Here is a 21464-nt window from a genome sequence, read left to right as displayed (position 1 = left end):
AGATGACCAGTAATCTAGGTGATAGATGATAGTGTCTTCAAGTAGAGTAGTGGTGGTGAAGATGGAGAAAAATAGATTAAGATTTATTTTGGAGGTAAAATCTGGAAGACTTAATGATAGATTAGAAGGGAAAGAGGGAGAAGGAGGAATCTAGGGTGATTTGCAGGTTTTGAGGTTGAGCAATTGGCTGTTTGCTGAAGTGAAGAAACCTGAAGGAACAACAGATGAAGGAGTGAGACGGTAGAATAGAGAATTCCATTTTAGACAGATGAACTTTTAGGTATCTTTACTATACCCAAGTGGAAATATTTGATTAGCAGTTGTATATAAGAACTTGTATAAATGGCAGTTGTATATAAGAACTTGTATAAATGGCAGTTGTATATAAGAACTTGTAACTCAGAGGAGAGATTTGTGTTGCTGATAGAAATTTGGCAGTCATCAGAATATGGATAATGTTTAAAACCAAGGGAATGGATAGACTGACTGAGATTTTCTGGTTTGATGGTCATCATCACCATTGGGCCTGTGGCAACCAGTGTGGTTCAGTATCTTTTAGGATTTAAAGCACTAGATTTCAGTAACTGGGTAAGTTCAGTTCAGTAGCTCAGTTGTGTCCGACTCTCTGCGACCCCGTGGACTGCAGCACACCAGGTTTCCCTGTCCAACTGGGTAACTGAATTGTCATTACAGATCTGCAGTCGATCATGTATTTGTCACCCTGTATTGCCCTCAAATACTACATCCTATGGTGGAGCAAGGAAAAACAGGTGCTCGTGTCCACAGGTGTTCCCTTGATCTGGCCCAAAAGCTTGTGGTTTCTACTGCTGTTTTCAGTAGGCTGAGGATCATGTCACTTTTCTGCCACCTACAGGACAGACCATGAAGCTGAAGGAGCTTGAGCGACAAGCCGTCCAAGTTTGGAGCCCAGCCAGTCAGTACCCTGTGTATCTGGCCACAGGTATGGTGGTACTGTAGATGACGATCCACTGAATAGGTTGAAGGGAAACTTAGTATCCAGTGTTCTTGATTGTGCTTCAGAGAAAGTTTCAGAGTCATGGAAAGGTGGGGTTGACTAGCAGCATAAGCAAGGGGATATTAGGAGTTTTGGTCCCTGGGAACAATCTTGGATTATGGCTCAAGGCTAAGCACCTCATGCTTTCTTGATTTTTTTTTTTTTTTTTGGAGGTACCACTTGAAAAAGGGTATATCCATTTCTCTCCTTTTCCTCCTTTTCTCTACTGCCTAACGATTTATACCCCAAATCCATGCATATATTGTTGCTGACATGCTGCCTCTTCCTGACTTTTCTTGTGCCTAGGAACATCTGCCCAGCAGCTAGATGCCTCCTTTAGTACAAATGGCACACTGGAAATCTTTGAGGTTGATTTCAGGGATCCCTCTCTGGACTTGAAACGCAAGGGAGTCCTTTCTGCCTCCAGCAGGTACTATGTCTGAACTGTTGATGGGAATGCAGGGCAGATCCTGATATAGACTTTGATGGGGAATCTCAGAAGCGGTGTGTGCTTCTCAGGGCTGTTGAGGGGACAAGTGAGGGGAGAATGATCTTTAAGTTAGAGACAAGTTAATTCTGGGTTTATTTTGCAAGAAGATTTTGAAAACTCCCATTCAAACCTTTGTGGCCAGCAGCAGCATAAGGCAGAATGATGTGATAGAGACGCCTCACACAAGCCTGGACCCACAAGTACGTGATCTATCTCGAACCCAGAGATGTTGGCTCCTTCCTCCCTTGGCTCTTGTGAAAATAACAGCCTTACACAGTGTCTCCCTTTTCTGCCAATGAGAGGCGAATGAATGGTCCTCTCCTCATTGCTGTCAGGCACTGATTGGTCACTCATGGATTTCATGGCTCTGGCAGACTCACAGGGCTGGGTATGAGCATTCACTGAGCCTGTGTACACATGCCAGGCACTATGCTGGGGCTCTGTATATTGTATTCATTTCTCAAAATAAGCCTAGCCAATAAATACCATTATTCCCATTTTACATAGGAGAGAACCAAAACCCAGGGAAGCTAGAATTTAAGTCTAGTCCTAGCTGACTCCAAGACCTGCTTTCTATTATTCAACTGTTCTTTTATTAGTTTTGTAAAGATGAGGCTTATAGTCTGAATCAGTGATCCCCAGATTTTTGCACCATCAGGAGAAATGTGAATATTTACTGCACTCAGGTATATTTTCAATATAAATAATATACATGTTTTACTGTATTATTTTTTAATATAAAAATATAAATCCTTTTCTTACAGCCCAGAGGATTTTCTTGCCATCCCCTGTAAGAGATTGCTGGTCTGTTATGTAACTTTTCATCTTATGCATAATCTGAGTGATTAGATTAAGATACTTAGAAGTACTCTCCTCTTTCTTTTCATGGCTTAACTTGAATAATGAAAATTAGTTATTCTTACTTTCTTGAGCTCTTATATCACTTTATCACTCCTTTATTATTTATCACTCCTTTATCACTTTATTACAGAATCCCTTATTTTGCAGTTTTTTACATTTCTTTGTATTTCCAGTACCTGTACCTTTTGAAGAAAGGCCTTAGCAATTTTACCAGTAACAATGAGATATTGTTAGCCTGTAAGTAGGCATTTCAGAAAGGGCTGCTGAAAGAGAGCTAATTTAATCATGTTTATACTCCTGAAGATAAGGAAAGGGGCAGTGGGCAAGAGCTCTTTTCTTCAACCAGCCAAGTAGCAGCTTCAGCACAGTAGTGGCTCCTTAAGGCCAAGAGTTCTTAAGAAAGAGCTAATTGCTTAAGAAACCTTGAAACTGAATCCTGAGAACCACGTAGGCAGAGATTTTTGTCTGTTTTATTTATTGCTGTATCTCTAGCATCTAGAATAGTGCCTGGCATTAGGTAGTTGAAAAAATATCTGTGGAATAAATGAGTGATATTAGAAACTTCTGGATTACCAAACTGAGCAGTCTTATCCACCATTTCAGTTAGTTATGGTCAGTCTTCTGTTAGTGCCTGAAGAGCTTTTCAAGGGTAACAATCTGTTTTGCAGTCAACCTGGTTGACAGCTTCCTTTTTTCACCTCTATAATTGTGTCTAAAGACTGATTCTCATTCTCGAAGACCTAGGGGATTACCTTTGATGCAGTTCTGTTGAAACTTTTCTGAAGAAATCATCTTAGACGCTCCAGGGTCTAAGGCACTCACTTCTTTCCATTCTAGCCTGGGTTAGGTCACTTACTCAAAAGTCAGCATCACAAACAATTGACCAAAATGATCAGAGTAGATAAAGGTCAACCCACCCTTTGCTTTATGCTTTCCTCTTTTCTGTGTCATCTTCTGCATGGTTTAATGGAAAGCACAGTTGTGTTGGATTGTTGCCTTGCCTAAAACTATGTGACTTTGGGCAAATTTAATTCCATCAGTGATCTTAGGTTTCCTCACTTATGTACAAAGAAGAGGTTGTATAAAATGACTTCTAAGAACCTACTGAACTCCAAATTTAGATCTTATGTTCTTCCCTTTTTCTAGCTTAATTTCCTTCCTTTTTCCCTTAAAACAAAACAAAACCCTCTCTGTATCTCTCTTATTATTGATTTAACATACTTTTCAAAATCTTCCTCCTTCCATTGCCAGCCCTTTTTACCAGACCCAGGCCTCAACTACATTTGAATCCTGAAGATCCCCTTATACTCAATCCATGATGCATCAGAGAAATATTATCTACTTAGAAATACCTGACTGAAAGGAATGTTCTGAAAGCGATGCGTGTCTGAGCGTAGATAAGAGATAGTCGAAAGCTATAAATAGAGGGAAGAGAGCATATGGATAAATGCCACTGGATGCAATCAGCATCCATATGGATTAGCATGTGCACTATGCAAGTGGTGTTTGGTTTGTTAGATGAATCCCACTCAAGAAGAAAGCTTTGTGGGAGAATAATACATTGTTTATGTATGACTTTTGAGTTGAGGACATGGCTGCCTATGCCTGAATGAGTTCAGAGGTCAGTGGGTGATCTGCTGCACTCTTCCTCTGTCTACACTGACGTTCTAGATCTCTCAGTGGCCTCTGTAACCTATGTCTGACTCATCTTCTAGTAACATGGAGAAAGTAGGTGATCTGTCTTCTAATACATTTATGTCAGTTCAGTTTCTTAGGGGGCATTATGACCCCTCTTTAGGTACCTCTGTAAGGATAACACCAAGCAGTTAAGAGATCATTTTGTTACCACTCCTAGTTTTCTTGTTTCTAAGACTTGCCTTCTCTTTAGAGACATCAGGATCACAGAGTAGAGAGAGCATGGGCTTTGTTGTTGGGTTCAAATCCCAGCTTTGCCATATTCTGTCCTATTGGGCACCTTATTTTAACTTCTCTGACCATTTTCTCTACTGTAAATTTGAGATATATAGTCAGCACATTGTAACCTAGTGCATACTAGGCATTCAGAAAGGTAGTTCTCCTCTCAAACAGCCGTTGCTCCACCCCACTGTCTTCATTCTCCATCTTGGAGCACTGCCTTCATTGCTCTGTTTAACCTCCAAGGAAACTTGGGTTTCCTCAGTTATTTTGGCCAGGATGTGGACAAATTCATTTTCACTTTAACCCACTAACATGAGGTTGGGGTTTTTCATAAGGAACTTTACTAAGCAAATAAAATAAAAATCTAAAAGAAGTACAGAAATCATGGGAACAATCATTTATATAGCATGTATTCCTAATCCTATGGCAGCTGAAGCTTGGCCTCAGGTGAGCTTAGCTGGTACGATAATCTGATCTCACAGGTCTCAGTTTATTCTCTCCAACCTTGTCTTTTCCTTTTTACCAGAAGTGTAACCATGAGTTGATTGTTGGGGCTAGTTCTTTCTTTATGAATTCAACTACTTCCTGTTGTTCTAGGCTGGTATGCAGCCTGATGTATCTCAACCTTGGCAACTTGTTAGAATCACGGGGGTCACTTGTTAACAATGTGGATCCTAAAGGCCGGACTCTGGAAATTCTGCTTCAGAAGGCCTGGGAGGGAGTCAAAGAACCTGTATTTTCTTCAGGTGCCTCCTGTCATTCTGTGATGCCATATGGTCTCCATCACTGCCATCATTATCCTGGGAAACTCTTTAGCAAAGAATTCCACCTGTATTTTCATGTTTGCAAAGTTCCCACCTTCCTATACAAACTCTTCTCCCTATACCTTCTCCTTAAATCTTTTAGTTCCTATTTTCAGGCCATCTTTGTTGTTGTTGTTTTATAACTTTTTGTTTTCAAAATATTCAAACATAGAAAAATTGCAGAATATTACAATGATGAAAGCTTCCCAGGTAGCTCAATGGTAAAGAATCCACCTGCAATGCAAGAGACTCAGGAGACACAGGTTTGATCCCTGGGTCAGGAAGATCCCCTGGAAAAGGAAAAACCAACCACTCCAGTCTTCTTGCCTGGGAAATCCCATGGACAGAGGAGCCTGGTAGGCTACAGTTCATGGGTTGCACAGAGTCAGATATGACTGAGCGACTAAGCACACATACCTTCACTTAGATTCATCAGTTGTTAATGTTTTAACACTAACGAATGTCATATTTGCTCACATGTTGTGTGCTCTCTTTGTCCATACACACACACACACAATGAAGTCTTCTTTGCCAGGCTTTCCCAGGTGTTCCCCTCTCCCAGATGTTGTCTATCACAGCTATTCAGGCTCCAGTTCCACTCTCAGTGAATTGTTAACAATAGGAATGTACTTTCTACATGCCTACACAAAGAATAATGATTTTGTCACACCCTGTATCCTGCAGTTCAGCCACTCTAAAGTAACTGGGCCCTCTTCTCTAACCCTGTGGTGACTCCTTTGAGGTCTCAGGTACCTTTCACTCTGATTTGTAAGTCATGTGCTATGACCATTCTGAGGTCACTGCGTTCCCATGTGAGTTCCCCTGGGCGTACCTTCCTCTGCTTCTTGTGTGACCTGTTTCAGGCTTCTCTGGGTAATCTGTTGTCTTGCTGTCTGCCCATGCTGAGCTCTAGACCCTGGATGACATGGCATCCTCTGGAGCCAGCATGGAACACGTTCTTCTGCCATGTTAACATCAGCATAACTTTAGAAAACATAGCCTTTCTGACAGTAGCTTTAGACCCACTCTTTGTTCAGCTGTGCTGTTTCTGTTCAGATGCTGACCTTATTGAATTAGCGCTCAACTCTTCACTTCTGAGAGGTTGGCTCTGATCTAAGGACTGGCTAGACAGGTTCCTGCCTGGTTTCCCCATTCAGTTTCTTTGCTGACTGTTCCCAGAGTGTGGAAACCTTTAATTTCAGTTAGGGATCTTAGATGACATCATTCAGTGTGAAATTTGCCTTCTCGGAAGGGCTGTGGAAATATCCTTGGCTAACAGCTGTGAAATGGAGGGAAGACCACCTGTGAGGCATTGGGGGTATCACATGCCTTCCCTAGGGGCTTTTCAGGGGACCTATTCTTAGCCAGGGAGCCCAGGGTCCATCTCTTTCTTGTGTGCCAGAATGCAAGATGCTCAGAAAGCCAGAAAAGTGTTTCCCAAACTGCATTTATTTTTCATGCCTCTGTGTTTCTCTAAGGCTGGCCCACAGAATACATACGGCAGCTCCAGTGGACTAATCACATGAGCATGGCATGGGAAGGGAAGGTCTATAGATCTTTTCTCACTTCCTATTTAAGAAGGGACAGCAACTGTTGGCCTAGGGAACCTGCTTCTATTCAGGTGTAGAAGAGTTTGGATCTTCCTCTCAATAGAAGACCATATTCTAGGATGGTTAAGAGCTCAGGCTTTGGCATAAGATGGGCCTGACTTTGAACCTTGAGTCTGTCATTTCCTAGCTGTTAAATGGGAGTAAAATTACTAGCTGTATAACAGAAGTTTTGTAACTTCTCTGTGCCTCACTTTCCTCAATTGAAAATAAGGTAAATACTTCATGGGATTGTTGATCAGCTAATACATGTAAAGCACTTAAAACAGTGCCTGGTACATAGGAAGTTATCAATAAGTATTGTTATTTGAGTTGGGAGAATTAAGTGAAGTAATCTATTTGAAGTATTTTTCTCAGCCAAAGGGTAGGGCCAGGCAGAGGAGACTTCTGTTCTGCGTCTGGGAAATGAGGGAGACAGGCAGGCCCTAAGGGTGGGGATGCCTGCGTAATGGCAGAGGCTGACAAAGATGCCCATTCTCTACTGACTGATGTGGACCTGAGTTGTTGCTGATGCCAGTTCCTCCTCTTTGTAGGTTTCACAAGCTGATCTGGGGGAGCTTTGGCAATGGGCTTCTGGAAGCCTCCGGGGTCATTGCAGGCGGCGGGAACAGTGGCATGCTTACTCTGTACAATGTGACCCACATCTTATCTTCGGGAAAGGAGCCTGTGATTGCCCGGAGACAGAAGCACTCGGGGGCTGTCAGAGCCCTTGACTTTAATCCTTTCCAGGTACTGCATCTCAATTGATCAGACCTGGGAAGCATGGAGCAACAGATCTGAAGGGAAGCGTTTACTTGTGACTTCTGGTCTGTAACTCTGAGCCTTCCCAGGTTGTTACGGGGGTGGCTTTGGACCCACATGTGGGTCTCTTTCCCCTTTTTCTGCTCTCATCTCTTCCTGGGATGGTGTGTCTCCAAAGGCATATTCTTTCATACAGGGCAACCTCCTGGCCTCAGGGGCCAGTGATTCTGAAATCTTCATTTGGGATTTGAATAACCTGAGTGTGCCAATGACCCCAGGATCCAAGTCTCAGGTGAGGAGGCTCCCGGTGCTGCTGCTTAGAAGTATGCACCTGATTTTCCCAGGGAGAATTAAATTCTGGAGGCAGCCAGCGCACAGATTTCAGTCTTCACCACTGGAGGGCAGTAAAGCTCCACAGACTAATATAATAGAGGGAGGGAGGTGGGTGGGGACTGGTGGGAGGTCGGGGAATACAGATAGGGGTGGAAGTGGCTTGTGATCATTAACTGTCCTAGAAGTTTCTGGAAGGCAAGAAGAGTGAGGGGAGTAAAAGTGAGAGAAGGGGTGACTGTACTATTTATCACAGTATAATTTAAGCAAGGCTGGGCCCTGGGTTTAGCCAACCAGGGGCAAGAGTAGGACACCCAGATACACCCTTGTCCTCTTGTGGAAAGGTCAGCTTTGTCGTTGTGTTCTGTTCCCCCGTGCACCTGGGGGTCTCCTCTGTCTCTGTGTCTGAGTGTACCTGTCTTGTCAGTCTGTAACTGAGCCCCCATCTTTTTCTTCCTGGCTTTTCTCTTATGCATACAGTATCATGAGGTAAGTTCAGTATGAATTTGATAGCATCTTGTGCCCTAAAGTATCAATGGCTTTTCTCTCTACCTCATTCTCCCTGGGGGGTCTTGGGTGTCTATATTTCCCTCTTTCCTATCCTCACCTTTCTCCTCTCCCTCTCTCTCTCTCTCTCGTCATAGTTGAGAAGGCTCTTTTTAAAATCTTGACTCTTCTCAGGAGCATCTTGGGATAGGAGTAAAACCCAAGTGCACCTGTCCTTCTTTGAGCTTCTACATCATTTTCTAAAGGATCCTCTCTGGAAAACTTCCCTTCCAGCTTCCTGAGACTGGCATGGTTTGGGTAGCTCCGCGTCTACTCTTGGCTTTTCTGCGGGTGATTGGAAGCAGTGACAGATCAGCTGTCTCTTGGTCCAGGGTTAACAGGTTGTCCTCATCCTGCCCCTTGCCCCATTCTGCCTTAGCAGCCCCTAGAAGATGTCAAGGCTCTATCTTGGAACCATCAAGTTCAACACATTCTGTCTTCTGCTCACCCCAGCGGCAAGGCAGTCGTGTGGGATCTCAGGAAGAATGAACCTATCATCAAAGTCAGTGATCACAGCAACCGGGTGAGTTGAATACAGGCAGAATATAGGATTGGGCTCTGCTGTCTCTCTCAGGCCTAGTATTGGAGCTGCTCTCCCCCAGGCCAGGATTCTGCTTTCAGCTGTTAAACGTGTGGATTCAGCCCTGTGGTAGATTTCCTATTGAGAGGGAAAGCTCAGAGAAAACAAACTGAGCTGATCTGAAGGCTTCTAGTGCTCCTTGCTTATGGTCATCACTTGTTTCCCAATGGCTGTGGTGTTCCTGATTACATAAGAAAAGACACAAAACCCTCAGAGAGGTCCCATTTCAGCTTGGCAAAAAGGGTTCATAAAAAGAGTCAGGTTGTATTGCCCATTGGGATCTGCTTTGTTCACAGATGAACTGCTCAGGCCTGGCCTGGCACCCAGACGTAGCCACCCAGTTGGTACTTTGTTCAGAAGATGATCGTCTTCCAGTAATTCAGCTGTGGGACTTGCGCTTTGCCTCCTCACCCCTAAAAGTGCTGGAGAGTCACAGCAGGTAGCATGTCATCCTTGGTGGAGGGCAGGGCATAGCTGACCTGGGTAGAGGGCAATACATGCCTCACTTTGGCTAGCAGACGTTCTCCCCAGCTTCAGAGCCATCCTGGTGAACACACAGTTACCCAGTTCTAGCCCCACTTCCAATCAAGAGGAGTTCCTGTAGACCCTGAGGTTATAGAAAAGAGCCTGAGATTCCATGTAACCTCCACACATGTGAGTGGGGGTAGGGTCATGAGGAATATTCGAGCCAGTGTTTAGTTCCTCTGGGAGAGCCCCCAGGCTCTTATCTGAGGACATGCTCATTTCTTATGTAATTAGGCTGCCTCTTCCAAGACTTAATAAAAGAACCCTGGCTCCTGTTTTTCCTATGAACAGGCTTGCCTCTGAAGCCTTTGCTCTTGGGCCTACAATAGAAGAAGCAGCCCCATAATCTGTTCTTTCTAACTCAAAGATCATGCCTTTGTACCTCCTTAGGGACTTCTGAGAGTTAGGTCCTCACTACCCTCCTGGGCTAAAAGCACCCATAGGAATGGGTGCTTCCCTGATTCATGCTGATTCAGAATTTCTGCCCACCCTACAATCAGGGAAGAGAAGCAGGCCATCCTGCAGGGGGGACCTGTGGGTAGCAGAGTGGTTATAGCACATTATGCCCACACTGAAATTTGACTTGGGTTCTGGCTGCATGACTGCTTCAAGTTCCTCAATTTCTTCCCAAGCCTCATTTTCCTCATATGTAAAATGAAGTCACACTGCTTATTTTGAGGGGATGACATTTACCCAAGATATGTAAGGCATGCTACTCGTAGTAGGCATTCAACAAATGTTAGTTCCTCTTTCCTTTCCTTTTTAGGGGGATCTTGTCAGTGTCATGGAGTCAGGCTGATGCTGAGCTGCTGCTCAGCAGTGCCAAGGACAACCAGATCTTGTGCTGGAACCTGGGGAGCAGCGAGGTAGGCTGGCCCTTCTGTGGGTATGCTGGGATGGTAGGGCAGTTCCAGCTGCACCTCTGTGCTCTAGTTGCCTTACCTAAGTCAGGGTTTCCCTCGTGGTTATGTTCCCTAACAATAGGTGGTGTATAAGCTACCCACGCTGAGCAGCTGGTGCTTTGATGTGCAGTGGTGCCCTCGGGACCCTTTGGTGTTCTCTGCTGCCTCCTTTGATGGCTGGATCAATTTATACTCTGTGATGGGTAGGAGCTGGGAAGTCCAGCAGATGAGACAGGCTGACAAGGTTTGAAGGGCTTGGTGGAAAATGCTGGAGGGAAGGGACTGTCTCTGTTCAGTGGGAGAACAAAGGACATAAGCCTGGGGAGAAACGGGGACTACTGAATTCTTGGGAGACTAGGGCCCTGGGTTCGGGAACCCCAGGTTTGTGAACCTTTGCACCAGTGTCCATCCTCCTGGAAGGATGTCAGTTCCTGCCCAATACAAAGGAGGCCTTTACCTTGACTCTTGTTCTTGAATGTTCCTTGTGGTATTTCAGGGGAATTGGACTTCCATGCTGGGACCTTCCACTATTTTGAAGAATGAATTTACCTCCCTGTCTCCTATAGATACATTTTGTGTCACACTTCACTGTAGACATTGGATGCAGTTGGCTTTCCAGGAGCCTGCTGCATGGGCATCTGAAACTACGAGCCCCCTGAAATGAGAGTCCTGACTTTTGTGGGCCAGACTGGGTATCTCAGGGATCCCTCCCAAAATGGACTTTGTAGGTGGAGTTCCTGGCTAAGCCACCACTCCACACTGGTAATGGAGGTGTCCTTTTTGTCCCCAGATCTCTTCTTCCTTCAGCAAAGGCCAGCCTCTCCCACCATTGCAGGTGCCAAAGCAAGTGGCCCAAGCATCATTGATACCTCCCCTGAAAAAACCGCCCAAATGGATGAGGAGGCCAGCAGGTGTTTCATTTGCTGTAAGTGTAGTGTGTGTGTATAGCCTACTGTGTCCCCAGCATGGAGCTCTGTTCTATGAGAAGTTGATTCTCACTACCTGACTCTCAGATCAGGTCCCATTTTATTGCTTAAGCAGCGATTTGCTAAGCTTTCTTCTCAACCCCTTTACCCTGCTTGCAGTGCCAGTCCTGTCTAAAAGAACTGATTGCTTTTGAGCTCTCACTTACGGAGAACTGCCTGCCATTCCATCTAATTTTCCTGGTTAGAATACAAAGCAAGAACGGAATGAATAGATAGTAGAGGAGAAAGAATGTAAATCTTCTCCTCTCCCCTACTCAAAACCTTTGACCCTCCCCACTGCCATTGCCTTTTAGACTCAAGGCCAAATGTACACAGAGCCCCCATTTACCTCCAGGGATGGATAGGAGGTGGGGGTTGTTCTTGTTGTTCAGTTGTTAAGTCATGTCAGACTCTTTGTAACCCCAAGGACTGTAGCACGCCAGGCATTCCTCTGTCCTCCACTATCTCCCGGAGTTTGCTCAAACTCATGTCCATCGAGTCAGTGATGCCATCCAACCATCTCATCCTCTGTCGCCGCCTTCTCCTTCTGCCCTCAGTCTTTCCCAGCATCAGGGTCTTTTCCAATGAGTTGGCTCTTTGCATCAGGTGGCCAAAGCATTGGAGCTTTGGCATCAGTCCTTCCAATGAATATTCAGGGTTGATTTTCTTTTCTTTTTTTAAAATTTTCTTTAAGATTGACTGGTTTGATCTCCTTGCTGTCCAAGGGTCTCTCAGAGGTCTTCTCTGGCACCATAATTCGAAAGCATCAATTCTTCAGTGCTCAGCCTTCTTTATGGTCCAATTCTCACATCTGTACATGACTACTGGAAAACCATAGCTTTGGCTATATGGACTTTTATTGGCAAAGTGATGTTTCTGCTTTTTAATACTCTATCTAGGTTTGTCATAGGTTTCCTTCCAACAAGCAAGCATCTTTTAATTTTGTGGCTGCAGCACCATCCACAGTGATTTTAGAGCCCAAGAAATAGAATCTGTCACTGCTTCCACTTTTTCCCCCTTCTCTTTGCCATGATGTGATGGAACCAGATGCCATGAGCTTAGTTTTTTGAGTGTTGCATTTTAAGTTGGCTTTGGCACTCTCTTCTTTTACTCTCATCAAGAGGCTCTTTAGTTCCTCTTCACTTTTTGACATTAGAGTGGTATCATCTGCCTTTCTGAAGCTGTTGATATTTCTCCCAGGAATCTTAATTCCAGTTTGTGATTCATCCAGCCCAGCATTTCAAATGATATACTGTGCATAGAAGTTAAATAAGCAGGGTGACAGTATATGGGGGATGAGGGACACTACCCTAAACATTGTTTATGGTACTGTTCTCACATTTCAAACCCAACCCCTCTCCAAGTGGGGGACAGCAGAGGGAAGGATTTTCCTGCATGCCTCCCACCAACATCCCCTCTTAATCCTCAGTCCCTCTGTCTGTGGTCCACAGAGACTCAGCTAGGGACTCGGGCCAAGGAGAAATGGAAATCTCTCCTTAGGAAGAACAGGAGGAAGGGGATTGAGAACTTGATACCCCCCACCTCTCCTGCCCTAGGAGAACAGAGGTTAGCAAACAGTCCATGCCATCCAGCATTCAAAAAAGAGTACATATAAACACTTTGTAAAACTATTGAGTATTATACAAATCAAAAGTTAAGATGACTGTGTTTAGCACTGATCTGTAGTATAGATTTCGTGCTATAAAAGTCATGAGAAGAATTCTGGCTGGAAGCACTCATTAAAGAGGGAGAGTAGTGAATGGTTGGGGAGTAGAGCAGTAGTCTGGCCACGACTGCAATTGGAATAAACTGAAGAACTTAAAAAAAATTACCAGTGCCTGGGTACCACCTCCAGAGCTTCTGAAATTTTTTGTCTGGGGTATAGCCTGGTGACTTTGGATACCTCCCCAGGTGGTTTTAATGTACAGCCAAGGTGAAGAACTGCTGGAGTAAAGGAACTTGACTGTGCTCTGTGTTTGTGCCAGGTGCTTTATATAATAAAGTACCTAATTTGGTGAGAAGGATGCGCAGGTGGGAGTGTTGTGGTGGATGAAGGCATAGAAGCAGGAATGTACTGGGCTCTTTGGAGACACAGAGTGATCACGTGAATGAACAGAGAGAACGGTGCTAGAGAGGCAGGTCTGGTCCTGATTTCGAAAGATTTTGTGCATTATAGGCAGAGGAGCTTAAACTCTCTCCCATGGCCTTGTGAAACCAGTACAAGCTCCTGGAAAAGGGTGGTAGTCTAGGGCTTGGAATGGAGGAGGAAAATGCTAGCACAGGGAATGGGAGACACTGAACAAGAAGCGGGAGGATTTTATTGTTGCTCAGCTACAGTGGGTAAAAAGACTGTGATAATGACAAGGGGTTTAGTCCAGAGTTACCTGGGATGGTGATAACTATCAGTCGTGTCCAATTCTTTGGGACCCCATGGACTGTAGTCTGCCAGGCTCCTCCGTCCATGGGATTTTCCAGGCAAGAGTACTGGAGTGGGTTGCCATTTCCTTCTCCAGAGGACCTTCCCAAACCCAGGGATCGAACCGAGGTCTCCCGCATTGCAGGCAGACGCTTTACCGTCTGAGCCACAGGGGAGCCCCTGCCTGGGATAGTGATAACTATTGTGTAACTCTGGGAGAATGATGGCAGCAGAACAGGTGAGGAAAGGAGGAGTACCATGGACTGTACCTTTTAAGTTAATGGTGCTGAAAGTGCAGGGGTGGTTTTGGGATATGGGCACATTCACTACTCAATTCCTGATTCCACCCCCAGGAGTTGTTTTGTTTTTTTTTTTGTTTTTTACTGCTTTCCTATCTTTAAGGGTTGACCAATAGATAGCCTCCCCTGTAATCCTGACTTGGTGTTAATTTTTGCCCTACTCTTCTTGTTTTCATTTATCAGTTTGGGGGCAAGCTGGTGACCTTTGGCCTCCCCAGCACCCCTGTCCATCAGGTGCCACAACCTTGCTTCCGCCTAGTCTTTATCAGTCAGGTCACCACAGAACCTGAATTCCTGACACAGTCAGCTGAGCTGCAGGAGGCCCTGGGATCCGGAAATCTCCTGAATTACTGTCAGAACAAGATCCAGCAAGCATCACTGCAAAGCGAAAAGATGCTCTGGCAGTTCCTGAAGGTAGGAAGCCTGAAGGCTGGCTGCTCAGAAGTGTCTCCCCAAAGCCAGATACCCCAGCCTCTGTCAACAACCACCCTATGGCCCAGATTACCGAGGCCTTGACCCTGCTGGGTTTTTCCTGCACAGCACCCATCCTGGGAACAAAATTTTCATTTTACCAGAGGCTCAGAGACTCTCTATGGCTAGGGAAACTGAGGAATACAAGTGACATTGGCCTTTTTTCTACTATTGCTGATGTCCTGGGTACTTTACCAGATCCAAGGTGAAGGCTTTTCCAGTGCCATGCAATGGGGCAGTAGGAAGGGAAGAAGATCAGCTGGAAGGCTTTGAGTTTTATCAGGTAACCCAAGGCAAGTCATTGTGGCGGGCTCAAGTGCCACTCTACTCTGGAAGCATGGCTTCAGTTCCAGTGTCAATCCAATTTCAGGTTGCTTATGACACGAGGAGGAGTGCTTTACTTATCAAAGGAAGTAAACGCATGAGAGAGCTAAAGGAACGAGAGGCAACTGGACAGGCAGTGAGAGGATTAATCAGATCTTTGGGATTATAAAGTAGAATGCAAAAAAGGATTTTTTCTGGGGATTTTGAGAAGAAATCGGAGTCTGTGCTAGAACGTTATGAAGGTAGACACCAGAAGTCTGAGAAGAGAAAAAGAATGTGAGAAAAATCATCAACTGTAGAGTGAAGCTGGAAAAAGATGTGGGAGGAAAATAATAAGAAATAATGCTTTTGCTATAAGCAAGATACAGGTAATAGCTCCAAGAATGATGCGGTGGGAAAGGGTGGAGGGAATAATCGAGAGTTCAGCCTTTACTCTGCTGAGCAAAGGAGGCACTGGCGCCCATAGGACAGAGGGGAGTCTGATTTAAAGTTATCCAAGAGCTGTCTATCATAATAGTTCTGAAGCTGAGTGTGGATAAGCATTTCCAGAAGAGCATAGAAGAAGGAGGGATCCCTGAGAGACTTTGTGAAAGATTATGGTTCAGTGTGGAATAAATGAAGGGCCCAGCTCAGCTAACCCATTAGGATAGGACTTCAGGAAACCTTGGCCCTCAGTATCTGGAACATGAGTAGGTAAGCTTACTGTTTACCACATCCATGCAGCTTCTACTTACGAGTCTTCTCACCTAGCCATTTAGATTCACAGGACTGCATCAAGTGGTTCTCTTCTGCGGGAGTCCTTGTTGCAGTCCATGCAGCAGCGTAGAGTCCTCCCCTTCAGCTCCTCAGAAGACAGCTCAGGTGGAAGAAGATAAGATATACATCAAGCTGGTGTGTTAGTTGCCCTGGCTCAGAAGCCTCAGGCCCACAAGAGCCAATATCTCTTTTATGAAGTCCAGAAGCATAACTTCTAGGGTTCCTGCAAGGAATTTATTTAGTACAAAAGTCCTTGCTATCAGGGAAGCCCATAGCATGGTGTCCATGTCAATTATTTATAGTTTACGTAGTTCCAGTCCAGATACAATTTACCAGTCACAAGCAGTGACTGGTAAACAGCTAGAAACATAGCTGACATTTTATTCTTATCAGGGTACCAGCATAATAGATCTAGGAAGTCAACTTGAAGGTCCAGTTCTCATGCAGAAGGGAGAAAGGGTTTATTAACACATCTACCCATAACCCCACAGGAATCAAGTCTATGGAAAAGAGGGGAGAGATGGTGTTGGCCTCAGGGGGCACTTCTGGTAGAGCTACATTTGAGGGTACACTAGCACAGATGTCCAACTGGTGCAGAAGAGAGTCATTCACATTCATTTAATGGACATTTCTGTGTTCTGTGGCTCCTAGGTGACTTTAGAGGAGGACTCCAGAATGAAATTCCTGAAGCTATTAGGATACAGTAAAGATGAACTTCAGAAGAAGGTAAGCTGCTTTCACATCAGAAATATGTGTTTGTTGCAGAAAAAAGAGAATCCTACTGGTGGAAACCATCTCAGAATACCTCTTCCTGGGCTTCCATAATGCATATATGAGCATTTTACCTCCTGGAGTTATTCTGTTTCCCAGGAAAATAGTACAAAGATCTTAGTAAGTCCAGTTGGTGGAGTATGAAGGTGGGAAGAAAAGCTTAATATTTATTTGATCTCGTGTTGGGAAAAGTGGTATTCATGTTTCTCCCTGCAGGTGGCCACATGGTTGAGGAGTGATTTGAGGCTGGATGAGAGCCCTCAGTCCAAGGGAGATGACCTCAACAGTAACAGACAACAGGCCTTCTCCTTACAGGTATGGAAGGAGCCCAGCCAGCCCCATCGAGGGTGGCATAGAAGGCCTGCCCTTAGGGAATCTTGCCCCTCCTAGCCCTTCATTTTGCTCTCAATAAGTGCTCAACTTCTGTGGAAGTTTTCAAACTCCTCACTCATTTAGAACCAGGGAGAGACACAGAACCCATAAGGTTTGGAGCTAGGAGTGGAGCTCTTTTAACCATGAAGTATGGCACTTCCCAAACTTTACCTGATTATTCTTTTAGCTTTACCCATTAAGGGCCAACTCTTTTTTTTTTTTTAATTGAAAGATAGTTGATTTACAATGTTGTGTTAATTTCTGCTGTACTACAAAGTGATTTAGTTTTGGGTGTATATATATATACATACATTCTTTTTTATATTCTTTTCCATTATAGTTTTTCACAAGATACTGAATATAATTCCCCGTGCTGTACAGTAGAACCTTGTTTATCCATCCTATGTACATTAGCTTGCATCTGCTAATCCCACACTCCCACTCCATCCCTTCCTCACCTCCCACCCCCTTGGCAACCACAAGTCTGTTCTCTATGTCCACGGGTCTGTTTCTGTTTCATAGAGAAGTTCATTTGTGTCATATTTTAGATTTCACATATAAATGATATCATATGGTATTTGTCTTTCTTCCTCTTGCTACAAATGGCATTATTTCATTTTTTTATGACTGAGTAGTATTCCAATGTGTATGTACCACATCCTCTTTGTCCATTCATCTGTTAGTGAATGTTTCAGTTGTTTCCTGTCTTGGCTGTTGGGAATGGTGCTGCTGTGAACATAGGGGTGCATGTATCTTTTTGAATTATAGTTTTGTCCATATATATGCTCAGGAGAGGGATTGCTAGATCATAGGGAAACTCTAGTTTTTTAAGGAACCTCCATACTGTTATGGCTACACCAGCTTACATTCCCACCAACAGTGTAGGAGGGTTCCCTTTTCTCCATACCCTCTCCAGCATTTATTTGTAGATGTTTTAATGATGGCCATTCTGTTTAGCGTAATGTAATATCTCACTGTAGGTTTGATTTGCATCTCTCAATAATTGAGCATCTTTTCATGTGCCTGTTGACCATTTGTATGTCTTCTTTGGAAAAATATCTGTTTAGATTGTCTGTCCATTTTCCTGTTGAGTTGTTTATTGTTGTTGTTGAATTGTATGAGCTGTTTTGTATATGTTGGAAATTAAGCCCTTGTCAGTCACATCGTTTGTAAATATTTTCTCCTATTCTGTATATTGTCTTTTGTTTTTCTTTGCTGTGCATAAGCTTGCAAGTTTGATTATGTCCCATTTGTTTATTTTTGCTTTTATTTCTATTGAAGGGACAACTCTTAATAGCACTCTCAAAGAGAGCGACTAAGCCAGCTCTCTGTCTTCTAGGCTCATTTCCCAAATAGCCACTTTTGTCCTTCTTTGTACAGGCCTCCAAACATACTACCTGGGAAGCCTCAGCCTCCTCAGCCTTCTTTGATGAGCTGATCCCTCAAAACATGACTCTGTGGGAGATCCCCATCACAGAAGGTACCTTGACCCTGAGGGAGAGGAACCCTCTGTGTGGGGGTAGGTGGGCTCAGAGTTCTCGAGACTTGAAGACCCTGCCTTCTTGTCCCTGGCTTCCTGCTTCCCCTCATGATCCCAAATGCTGGGTAGTCCTGTACCAGTCAGAGCTCTCTCTGGCTGAAGATTTTCATGAATGGGTCCTTCATATGGAAGGCCTTCTACCAAGGTAGTCTTCATCCTTCTGTCTTCCTGCTTAAAGAACTGTGACCCTCTTGTTGTTGAGCAAACACATGGCACACCCGTGATGCTGCCACAAGTCCCTCCCTTGTCTTGGGTTCTGTCCTTAGAGATTTACCACTGGACCTGGGCATCCCCGGACACCCCCTTGCATTTTGTTGTGAAGGAATGAATCTTGGGAGTTTGGGGTGAGGGAGACTCAGAGAGACAGGGTATAGGAGGTGGGGACAGAAAGTGCTGGTCTGAGGGCAGGCTGATACAGAGGGGATGCTCTGCCTGCAGACACGGAGGGACTCCTGAGCCAGGCTCTCCTGCTTGGAGAACTGGGCCCTGCCGTGGAGCTGTGTCTGAAGGAAGAACGCTTTGCTGATGCCATCATCCTGGCCCAGGCTGGAGGTGCAGATCTGCTGAAGCAAGCACAGGAGCACTACTTGGCCAAGAAGAAAACCGGAATCGCCCCGGTAACTGCCCACCATGCAGAGAGGAGGAGGAAGGGGTTGCTTGGACCTTGTCAAGTGGCTGGCCACATCACGGGACTGGCGTCTAGAGGATCTGCCTCTCTCTCCTCCTACTCCAACCACCCTTACCTTACCCCGAGCCCCTAGTTAGTGGTCAAACAGGAAGTCTGCTTAGCAGGGACTTGTCTCAGCACATCCCTGTGTGTGACTCCTGCTGCCTATGCTGCATGAAGAGCTGACGGCCTCCTTCCCTCACTGCCCATTACAGCTGCTAGCCTGCATTATACAGAGGAATTGGAAAGACATGGTGTGTGCCTGTAGCCTGAAGAACTGGAGAGAGGCTCTGGCCTTGCTGCTGACATACTCAGAGCCAGAGAAATTCCCCGAGCTCTGTGGTAGGTGGCCCTTGGCTCCAGGATGGAGTGGTGTGACTCTAGCATGGAGTCAGTGGACACACTGAGGGAGGAGACAGAGGCGCAGCCTGAACTCGGGGAGGCCAAGCCATGTCGTCAGGGACTAGAGTGCATCTCTGCTTTCTGTGGAGGGCATTATTGTCCTCTCTTACTTTTTCTTGTCAGATCTCAGTGCAAAAGCTTTGCCCTTCACTGCAGAGCAGAATTAACCTCAGTGTTGTCTTAAAGCCACTGTGACTACTTGTCCCATAGCTCATGGTCCCCCACCTGTTTTCAAACAGGAGAAGGAGAAGCACAGGAAAGCTGTGCCATTTTAAGAAGCTTCTATCTCTCTGCAGACAGGCTGGGAACTCGTATGGAGCAGGAGAGTGGCTGGGCTCTCGCCTCTGAAGCCAGACTCTGCTACGTGTGCTCAGGGAGCGTGGAGCGGCTGGTGGAGTGCTGGGCAAGATGCCAGCCAGCTTCATCCCCCATGGCTTTACAGGTACCCCTTCACTTCAGGGCCTGGTCCCGCCATACCAGGCCTTCAGGAGAGACTGGAAGTGGAGATTGCAGGGACATCAGAGGCGAGTCTTCTAGGTATCCAGGCTGGAATCAGGAGTTTTAGGGAAGAGGGAAGGGCCCTCAAAGTCTGGGACCTTTTCCATGGATAAGCATCTTCCCTCCTTCTCAGTCAAGGGAGATTGAATAGCAGCTGCTTAGATATTAACTTCGTAATTTTTTCCCACTTCAGGTTTGGGTATATAAGTTTACTTTGTATTTGACTAATGCTGAGTTTGGGCCTTCTATTAGTGTCTATGAAAAGTTCTATGAATCTAAGTTGTACCAAATACTCTGCGATTGCCCAGAGAAGATGGTGATCACAGTCACGGGGAGACAAAGTCACACATGAAATAAAAGGATAACAGAATCTGAAATTGAGATGTATTAGCATAAATGGTAAAGAATCCAAAATGAAGAGACAGAAATGTACAAGAGTGTAAGACCCAAACAGCTTGGGAGGTGAAGCCAAGTGGCCCTTTTCTGGCTGTCATGTCTCTTACATATCATATATCATCACCTGCTATCTATAGTAGGGAAGTCCTTGATTGAGCTACCTGAGCTAAGAGAGCAGGGTGTGCGTTGATGAAGACTGACTGCCCTTGTTTTTTGGTCCCTCCAGGACCTGATGGAGAAAGTGATGATCCTTAACAGGAGCTTGGAGCTACTGCGGGGTCCTGATAGGGTGAACCCAGGTCCCGCCACAACCTACAGAATCACTCAGTATGCCAACCTCCTGGCAGCCCAGGGCAGCCTGGCCACTGCCATGAGCTACCTACCCAGAGACTGTGCTCAGGTGAGTGGGAGCATGTGCAGAGACCAAACCATTTCTTTCAGTCATCTTAACATTGGCTGAGCACTTTTGTGTTACTGGCACTATGCCAAATGCTAAAGCTCCCAGGATAAATAAGACCTAGTCCTTCAGGAAGTTCAGTCTCTTGGAGAAAAACCAGATGTCAGTAATTTATCCTGCCATAACAGAAGCTTATACTAAGCATTGTGGGACTTCACAGGCAAGGGGCTGGCTTTGTCTGGAGAAGCTGAAGAAGGCTTCTCAGTGGTTTAAAACAGTTGAGTTGTACCTTCAAAGAGAAATAACTAGTAAGGCAGATGTCACTTTTGCAGGGGTTAGAGACCTTTTGAGTTCTCTGAGATGGCTAAAATGTTGAGGGTCAGCTGAGGTTTAAAAGCTATGTGAGGCTAGGCTTGTAAGAGAGGGTGTTTGCTTGTTTTCATTTTACTTAACACAGTCTTTCATTGTTGTAACTTTTACAGCCACCAGTTCAGCAGCTGAGAGATCGACTTTTTCATGCCCAGGGTTCTGGTGTCTTGGGCCAGCAGTCTCCCCCTTTCCCTTTCCCCCGGGTTGTCGTGGGAGCTACCTCCTACTCTCAAGAGACATCCTCTCCCAGACTGAAATTCCAGTCTTCTCACCAGGTAAGACCCTGCTTATTCAGTCATTCAAAAATACCTATTAAGTGTCTACCAAGTACCAGGCATGATTGGAATATATTAATTAAAAAAATGATGAAAATTCCTATCTTCATAAAGCATAGATTCAGTTATTTTTAAATAGCTGTTTATTGAACACCTGCTAGGCATTTAGAACAGAAAAGTATACAAACCGTGATCCTTGCCCTTAATTTCCTTGTAGTCTAGTGAAAAG

The 21464-nt window shown here is 45.0% G+C and overlaps 1 protein-coding gene across 14 annotated transcripts in view; it reads left to right on the top strand.

The window, feature by feature from the left end:
• The window catches only part of SEC31B (SEC31 homolog B, COPII coat complex component), a 60873-nt gene that overhangs the window by 1865 nt on the left and 37544 nt on the right, over positions 1-21464 (top strand). For 8 of the 14 annotated variants that reach the window (XR_010661550.1, XM_065923118.1, XM_065923119.1 and 5 more), the window contains exons 2-19: positions 875-961; positions 1322-1445; positions 7227-7422; positions 7631-7726; positions 8690-8833; positions 9187-9329; positions 10182-10281; positions 10400-10561; positions 11108-11242; positions 14181-14411; positions 16200-16274; positions 16536-16634; positions 18072-18171; positions 18670-18848; positions 19114-19240; positions 19597-19742; positions 20421-20594; positions 21074-21235. Coding sequence is in view for 13 of the 14 variants with exons in the window: in XM_065923118.1 (XP_065779190.1) it covers positions 883-961; positions 1322-1445; positions 7227-7422; positions 7631-7726; positions 8690-8833; positions 9187-9329; positions 10182-10281; positions 10400-10561; positions 11108-11242; positions 14181-14411; positions 16200-16274; positions 16536-16634; positions 18072-18171; positions 18670-18848; positions 19114-19240; positions 19597-19742; positions 20421-20594; positions 21074-21235 (2472 nt within the window). In the remaining variant the exon portion in view is untranslated. Of the gene's footprint in view, positions 1-874; positions 962-1321; positions 1446-7226; positions 7423-7630; positions 7727-8689; positions 8834-9186; positions 9330-10181; positions 10282-10399; positions 10562-11107; positions 11243-14180; positions 14412-16199; positions 16275-16535; positions 16635-18071; positions 18172-18669; positions 18849-19113; positions 19241-19596; positions 19743-20420; positions 20595-21073; positions 21236-21464 lie in introns of those variants that run through there. The other 6 variants (XM_065923114.1, XM_065923107.1, XM_065923109.1 and 3 more) reach the window with 5 other exon arrangements.

The sequence above is a fragment of the Muntiacus reevesi genome, chromosome 2, assembly GCF_963930625.1.
Source record: "Muntiacus reevesi chromosome 2, mMunRee1.1, whole genome shotgun sequence".
In the NCBI taxonomy this organism is placed as follows: domain Eukaryota; kingdom Metazoa; phylum Chordata; class Mammalia; order Artiodactyla; family Cervidae; genus Muntiacus; species Muntiacus reevesi.
Note: the sequence above shows the minus strand (reverse complement) of the source record. Positions and strands in the feature narration are given on the sequence as shown.